The 9,027-nt window shown below is 42.4% G+C and overlaps 1 protein-coding gene across 1 annotated transcript; it reads right to left on the reverse strand.

Moving 5' to 3' along the window:
• Window positions 1-1,175: 1,175 nt before the first annotated feature.
• Window positions 1,176-3,210, reverse strand: LOC105396641 (esterase FE4). Its single transcript, XM_048625335.1, has 2 exons — window positions 2,963-3,210; window positions 1,176-2,440 (listed from the first exon to the last, which is right to left on the reverse strand). The coding sequence occupies exons 1-2, from the start codon at window positions 3,143-3,145 to the stop codon at window positions 1,202-1,204; spliced, it is 1,422 nt and encodes a 473-aa protein (XP_048481292.1). The 5' UTR covers window positions 3,146-3,210; the 3' UTR covers window positions 1,176-1,201.
• Window positions 3,211-9,027: the final 5,817 nt, after the last annotated feature.

Genomic DNA, 9,027 nt, shown 5'->3' on the forward strand with positions numbered 1-9,027 from the left:
TACAGACAACGGTTCAAATTTTGTATCGATAGAATTTGAAGATTTTTGTAATAAAAATGGCATTCAGCATTTAACAAGTGCCCCTTACCACCCGGCTTCAAATGGTCAAGCGGAAAACACTATTAAGTCAGTTAAGAAAGCATTAAAAATAATTTTAAAACCAACGGACAACCAAAACATGACGCAAAAGATTATAAACAAGTACTTGTTCGATTACAGAAATTCGGTACACTGTACTACGGGATTTTCACCGGCTCAGCTCATGATTGGTCGTCCGCTGCGATGTCGTTTCGACTTGTTGCGTGACAATACTGGCGAGCCTTCCACAATGTCGCTGTCCACACAGGCTAAACAAAATGTTTCTTGTCAACAGATCTTACAAACTAAACAATATGGTGGACGACGTCTAATCCAATTCAGTGTAGGGGACGCTGTACTGGTAAAACATGTTTATAATAATGGAAACAAAAGTGTGTGGAAAAACGGTACAATTAAAAGTAAAATAGGTACCACAGTTTATATGGTATTTATTCATGATTTAGGTGTAACGGTAAAAAAACATGTTGATCAGCTGTTAATGTATAGAGGTTGTAAACAAACAGATGATTGTAGTTATGACTCATTAACTTTTTATGATTGTTATGTACCGAGTGCCGAGTCACCACGCGACGAATTAACATCATCATCATCATCAGGTGCTGACAGTATCTCTGTAGCAGAGGGGGAGGAGAGTGTTGCAATTCCAACTGACCAGGCTACTCCTGATGACGAGCCATTTGAGGACTGCTCCTCCGATAATGATGGTGCTGTTACTGAGGGCGAACAGGCACAAGGCAATGTAGGAAATAGTTATCCAGTCCGTGCCACAAGAAATGTTAATCCTAGATATAAGTTTTGATTATGTTAAATAATTAAATTAGTTTTATACTATTGGTGGAGGAATTGTAGTGTAGGTAGGTTAAGTATAAAGACATGTGGGTAGGTTGTTGACGCCCGGACATTAAACGTGTACAACATACTCAGTGGTTTTAATTACTTAAAGTGCAAATAACACAATAATTTTGTTCTGTGATGAAATACGTAAATTGCATACAATATGGGGAAATGGGGAAACACTAAATAAACGCTCTCTCGACAAGCGTGAAACAATATTTTAAATCGACTTAACCATAAATTTTGCTTAATTTATTTCCTCGAAAACTTACCCAAACTTAACAAAGTTGGCCCACATCTCTCGTAGTCGATTCTGCATGACGTAGTCATCCGCCGTCATGTTCTTATACAACTCCTGGTAGTCATAGTCTTGGATGTACAGACTGTGCGCCACGTGGCCGGGGCCCTTCATCGACACCTGGGACTTCGGAGGCAGATTCACGGTCCCGTTGTATGTGAACAAGTACACGTATACTGGCAAAGAGTTCTTTGCGTGAGCCTTAGCAGAGGTGAACGACGGATAGACGAATATACGGTCTGTGTAGTAGTCCACTATCCCTTCATCCGTCACTTCCCCAGTAGGGAAGTAGAAATCATAAATAGCTTTAGCCGTATCTCTACGGCTTTCTTCAGAGGTGAAATTTATGTTTGAAGGAACAAGTTCATGTAGTTCTATCGACGGTTTCGAGTAAATCTCGATCCCTTCGAAAGCTGTGACTCCAGTTAAATATGGCCGTTTTTCGTAGTCACCTTCTCTGATGATATCGGCTGGTTTACGATCTATGAACCTCTCAGATTTGCTTCCATAAGTCTCTAGACACGTCATGAATCCCAGGAGTCCGTTGGCTCCCCTCAGACCTTGGTTCAGAGCCGCATCACTTAAAGACGAGTAAAGGTATTCCAACTGCGTGACATTCTTTCCAGTCGTGATTCCGAATTGGTTGAGAAATGCTTCAGCCGTGTCCAGGGGAGCCGAGAAGCCAGAATCAGAGATAGCTGAGACGCTCTCCAAGATGATCTGGCTGAACAACCCTCGCGACATGTCACTGAGCATGTGCAGCTCTACGGAGAAACTTCCTGAGCTGCTGCCAGCTAACGTCACCTTCTCTGGGTCTCCGCCAAATTTGGCAATGTTACTCCTGATCCACTTCAAAGCGGCCGCCTGGTCCTTGTACCCTGCATTGCCTGGAGCAAACTCCGTGCCTAGACAAAGGAACCCATGCACTCCTAGTCTGTAGTTGATGTTGACGGCGATGATGCCTCGTTGCGCGAGGGCAGACGGGTTGAATATCATGCCGTAGCCTTCCTGCCAGCCTCCCCCGTGGATGTAGACCATCACTGGCAGTTTGTTCTCTATCGTGGTGGGAGTGAAGATGTTCAGCCGAAGGCAGTCGATAGTCCTGTTCAGCTGGAGGAAGGTGTCTGAGAATATTGGTCGTTGCGGACAGATGATGTTTCTGATGTTGGCATTGAAGAGCTCATGTCGCTTTATCGGGGGTAGCGGTGCCTGTAAGTAAACAAATACCCTTCGTTTTAAATCTTGTGAATTTATTTAGTTCGTAAATTAATCACTGGTCAAGGCCGGCTTTCCTATCAATAAGAATCGGTAATTTGTTAGGTACCTTAGATATTCATGAACCATTTATTAATGAACTGACTTGTTGAGGTCGCATGTACGGACCGGTAAATATTGATTAGGTGTGTGTAACATGCTGATGATAGTACTTAAGTTAAAGGTCAAGCTAAAGTATTTTCAAGTGATAAAATACATAATATTATGTCATTATCAAAATCTACTGTACTTATCCTCAAAGTTCACAGTGATAATGATAATAAACATGACACAACATTTTTTTTACTAAATTGTTTGGTAACATCGAAGTAGAAAAAATGGTAATTAAAGTTGTGAGAACCTGTGAGCACCCTCGGCAGGCGGTCAGGTGCACCACAAAAAAGGTGTCATTTGGTGTCGGTAATTTGTAACTGGAACTGTTTATTGCTCGTGAGTGTCTATCAGAGTATTTATCACCTTAAATCGATCAGCCCCCGTCGGCGCGGACGCATAGGGAATCCCGTAAAATGAGAAGACATCCTGATGATCCACGTTAGATCCCCTCACTAGTCCCTCTTGCGTCTCCACATCCCGGTACAGCACATCACTAGCGGACGCAAACAGCGATAGCGTCGAGAACAACACTAGTTCAAGTAACATATTATTTTGTAAAACTATTGTAGCCTTATTGTAGCACGTGTGCTACGCTTTGTAATCTGTGTTAAACTGAGAGTAATGACATCATAGATACAATAAAAATATTTAAGTTTGTAGCTGAGCGATTACAGAAGAAGATTATTTCTTTTTTTAGATTTCTCGGTAGTTTGTTGGGTACAATCCGTCGCATGAACAATGAACATGAGCGAGGCTCAGCCGTATTGCAATATAGTTACCCTACCCAATTGAATGGTACACACATAATAATGCCTGAGTATTAAGTAAGTTAGTAGGAAATTAAGTATACATATAATATAAATCCTAGCTCACATTATATTTTCTGAGTTGATTTATATTATGTAGGTACTTATGTCTATCTATTAATAATAAAAGTAGTGATAGTTCTTCATTCATCAGTATAAAAATATATCAAGCATCGTCATAATATTATTAGTTATCATCACAATACAATCAAAGAGAATAAATGGTGCTGCTTTTTTATAAAAGAAAGGTAGTGGTTAATTATTGAATTAAATTGTACATCATCTGAATGGTATGCTCAGTGCACATCTACTGTACATAGAGATACGGACACTTGAGATAAAACGAAGCTCTGATTTTTTTATCGATTATTCTTAAAATGAGTATGTACCTAACTAACATGTAAAGTAAACATGTAAAATTTTAGAAAAATAATATTAAAATACACTTAAGTATACATACATACAATAAAAAACACACTGCATAAATGGTGATAGTTATTTTTATCTTTTGTAAGTATAATGATTTATGATACCTAATGTGTTTTGATTATAGTCACATAAATCGAGCTATAATTAAAGGTTAAATCAGATTAGTGACCCAAAACAAATAGATCCTTATCTTTTCTCTAACTAGGTCATTATGTAGATATATAATATACCTACGTGTGGGTATGTTTAATGTATATACGTAGGCATGTACCTACTACGTGACGTAGCTTCCCCCCCCACTACTTTTCCACCACTACCTGTCGGTCACTGACTCCGTCCGATCGAGTCATGAAACTTTCATGATAAGTAGATACATATGATACATATCACGGACATAGTGACCACGCATGTATCGCGATGTAGCTGTCGCAGCCGGATCGTATAATCCACCGTATTACATTATGGCTAGCCGCATTACAAGACAGGGCCTCTTTGTAATGCGGCGGATCAACGTTTAGCCGTATTGAACACGGCTGAATGAAAATGCGCCGGATTGTATTCGACATCATACGTCATTCAATACGGCTGGCCGTTATGTAATACGGCGAGAGATTAGCCGCCGCATCAAAAGATTTTAGTTTCGTTTTTTAACACTCGTGACGCTGCTTGACATAACAACAATAATGGCATTAGATACAGATATTTGATGATGATTAAAACAAAGAAATCGTGTTAAATATGTTAGCAAACAGTGACTTCAAGAAGAATTATCACGTGAAATTAAATAATATCTATTCCGATCAATGCGAAACAGTGAAAACGTACAAAAGTTATAACACACATCAAACAGCTAAAGTGACCATGGATTCTGCTGGTCGGCGGATTTCGACACAGTATTACTGGGTCAAAAAATATAATTGTGGCCGGATAGGCTCCGGCTAGATTAAATGACGACTTACGAAAGGTGGTTGTTTATGATTGAATGTGGAAAGCTATAGATCGCATGCAGTGGTGTGCTTTGGGAGAGGCCTACGTCCAGAAGTGATGATGATGATGAACAATAATAATTTCGAAGATCCTACAATCCGAGTAGTGCCCATGCACAGTATTTTGATACTTTAACGGAAGTCCATATTAATTAATTAATTAAATTCATTTATTTCAGATAACTTGATGATCCATATTCAGTACATGTCATAAAATTCAATAAACAAAAAACAATACAAATAACAACGAGCACAAGAATTAACATAAGTAGGTACAATTTATCATAAATCAAATTAATACATAAATTCAGGATTAAATACAATATTTAATAAAATATATATAAGAATAATAATAATGTCAGATTATAAATTTAATTTAATTACATGCATTACAATAATAATAAAATAAAATAATCAAAACTTCCTTAGCGGCATCGTTACAGCGACATGTCTGTCACAGCAGTGCCGGAGAAATGGACAGTCCACTCTGTCGCCAATCATTTTCAGGACAATATTGGAGCTGGCCCGGACCCTGCGCACCAGGGACGCGGCGCGCTTGCGCATGGTGGTGTGGAAGCAGTCCGTGCGCGCCGCGGCAAACATCCCAGATGCGCTGCAGAATCGTGGCAGTCCCAACATTGCCCTGAAAGCATTATTGTACACGACTCGGAGGTCACTGTAGCTTCGCTTCGTGTAGTCTGCCCACAGGCTGCAGCTGTAGAGGGATGTGCAGTAAGCCCTGAAGAGCGTAACTTTAACTTGTTGAGTACATCGTGCAAACCTGCGGGCTATCATATTCGCTCTTACTGACAGTGCCCTCCGCTCGCGCTCAATATCTGCATTGTCCTTGAGATCGGTGGTCAGTATATGCCCCAGGTACCTAAACTGATCGACCATCACAAGTGACTTGCCATTTAATAGTACTGGTGGTACATCTCTGGGTCGTTTTGCACCAGCCTCAAAGACCATGCATTGGCTTTTCTTTGCGTTATATATTAATCCGTGACCACTGGCGTACTCCTCACACGTCCGCACCAGCGCTCTAAGGCCACAGGTCGACGCACTCAGCAGAACCATGTCGTCTGCGTAGCTCAAGTTATTGACGCAGACACCGTCGACGCGGCAGCCGACATGCTGACTGCTGAGCGCGACGATCAACTCGTTCATATAGAGGTTGAACAGGGTTGGGGATGTCAATCCGCCCTGTCTCACTCCACACTCGAGCCGGTAGGGGTCTGACATTGCCCCCGCCCACCGGACACTGTTGGACTGATGTGCGTACCAGTACTGGAACATGCGGATGACTTCTATAGGTATTTCCATACTTTTCATTTTGTTCCATAGCAGATCGTACGACACCAAGTCAAATGCCTTGGAGAGGTCGAGGAAACACGCGTACACGGGTGTTTTGCGATCTGTATAATATTTGACGGTATGCTTAAGACACAGTATAGCACTTTCTGTGGAGAGTCTGGGACGAAAGCCAAACTGGTTATCGTGCAGTGTTACGTATTTATTTAACTGTGTGTTAAGCATAGCGTCAAATACTTTGGCTATGACAGTGGCAAGGGAAATAGGCCTGTAGTTACTTTTATCGGCAAGATCACCAGTTTTATTTTTCACTACAGGCACTACCACTGTTTTCATAAAGTTACTTGGCAAGTAGGAGTGGCTCACGCACAGAGAGTAAAACATTGCCAAGACCCTAGAAATATGAGGCCCGGCATGCTGCAGGTGCTCAATGCTGAGTCCATCGTGACCCGGGGACTTGCCTCTTTTTATGCATTTTATAGCTTTAGCTACGTCCTTAGCTAAAATAGGGGCAGCTAAAACTCCATACTTCATGTCAGCATTGAGCACCTCCGCAGCCGCGCCCAATGAGGATTTTACAGAAAAATGGTCCTTAAACACATTAGCAATTTCCTTCTGTTGGTTTTTACCATCGACGCTCACGGGCAGGCTTGGTTTTACATTTTCTTTACCCGTGTCCTTCCAAAATCCACGAAAGTTCCCCTTGGAATGTTTTTCAGCTAGCGAGTCCATTTTGATTTGGTGTTGATTGTCTTGACACCATTTCAATCGCGACTTAAATATTCGTCTGCTTTGACACATTTCCAAGTATACGGAACCGGTTCTCGGTTTTCCGCACAGCACCCACATATTGAAACTTGACCTAGCCAACCCATGAGCCTCGCTGACATGTTTGTTCCACCCGACAATGCGCGCGCCACTCCCGGCCTTCTTCGTGTCTCCCCGACACTCCACCGCCGCCTCACGGAGGGCGGAGACAATGTCTGAGTACAGCCCGTCCAGAACACGCCTGTGGTCACGGTTATTGCAATAACAGTGCGCACATTTTATAAAATCATCTGGGAAATCAATGCGTCTCAGACGGTCATGACACTCTTTGGAGTAACCATATATTTGTTCCTCTGTTCTTGTACCCCATACTACGTTTTTATTTTCATTTAATATGTTAATTGAAACTTTTTGTGTCAATAGTTTTAAGTTGCATTCCATTATAAGGGGGAAATGGTCAGACCATTGAGTGTCATACTTAACATTCACACTGAGAACAGATTGCTTTGCCGAGCCAGTTGCCACACAGTGATCCAGCCAGCTAGTCGTCCCGTGCACATCGCTAATAAAAGTAAAAGTGCCCGAGCTAACCCCCAACATATCTATATCTATGCATGACCATTTTTGGTCTTTACAAATATTCGCAAGTTCACTGTAAAACAACTCACCCGGGTCTGCATTGAAGTCGCCCATTATAAACACAGATTCAACTCCAAATTCATCTATAATAGCGCTTACTGCACTCAAACAATCCGTAAATTCTTGTAAATTATTCACAGAATTAGTAGGCAAGTATACACTCACTATGATCACTGGTCTATCACATGTAGTGATTTTAATTGCACAAATACGGACATTATTGCACTGTATCACTGACACCTGTTGAAACACATTATGCCGCCACAGTAGTGCGACCCCCCCATAAGGGCGCCCGCGCAGGATGCCCGCAGACGTGTCCACCGCAGACGTCGCCGTGTAGCCGAAGCCGCTGTCAATCGTACTTATGTATGTTATGTCATGCGGCAGTAGCCAAGTCTCCTGCAGACATACAACATCGCACGTACGGCACAGCTCTCTAACGTCGTCTATGGATCGCTTCACACTCTTGCAGTTATAAGTAGCAAATCGATAAGGACTATTCATTATTGGTTTTCTTTAGACCGTCGGCGTCGTGGGTATCTGATGTACCACTTATTTTTCTTTCTTCAAAATGTACAAAACGTCTAAATATGATACCTGCCGGCCACAAAGTTTCATCCATGTACCTAGAAAGGTTGGCCTCCGATACTAGGAACTTGTAGGCTTTATGTCCTCTGTCAAATTTCATATTTATTTTCTTTAGAGACACAGTTTCCTCTGTCTTGTTATAAATATAATTTATTATGTCCTTTTCGGTTGTAGATATATGCACGTTTGAAATAAACATAGGTATTTTTCTCTCTGCAGCCCTAAATGTGCATTGTAGGTCTCTTGCTACACCAGACTTGCCTGAGAAACGATATTTAGTTTGCTTTTTACGATTAACCACTTGCTGCCAGCCTCCCTGGTTGTCAGTATTTACATTCGTCGTAGCGTCAAACAGTGGTTGTGCCAATTTATTGTGCACTCGCTCATTGCTTAGTTTGGCCTTATCAGTAGCAGTCAGCTGACGCGCCGCCGCCGCTGCCGTCTGCGCAGTTGAACTTGAACTTGGTGCGAGTGACGTCACAGAACCGGCTAGAGCGCTCGCCTCTTGACTCACAGGCGAGCGAGCTCCCCCCGCACCGCTGTCAGCCCCCTCCGACGCCATCTCCCGGCAGCCCTGCGTATGCATCGTACGAGTCGCCCCGACTGCTTCCGAACTGTCACCGATGTTTCTCCTGAGCGCCACCTCCGCCGGCTGGCCGCGGCCGCCCAATGACTCATCTCGTTGTGCTCGTACCTCGGTATCGCATAATGAGAGGGTAGCAATAGCGGTTGAAGATTTAATTTTGTGTGAATTTATTACGTCGTTTGATGTAAAATTATCGTCATCGTGGCATTGCGATAGTCCTATGGGCCCGCTATCGACATCTGTCCATGCTCCCCTTCTATTAGTGTTTATATTGTTAAACATTGTTGTAGGTGGCAGAGAATCATGCTTCATTTG

Source organism: Plutella xylostella, chromosome 14 (assembly GCF_932276165.1).
Source record: "Plutella xylostella chromosome 14, ilPluXylo3.1, whole genome shotgun sequence".
NCBI classification, from domain to species: Eukaryota; Metazoa; Arthropoda; class Insecta; order Lepidoptera; family Plutellidae; genus Plutella; species Plutella xylostella.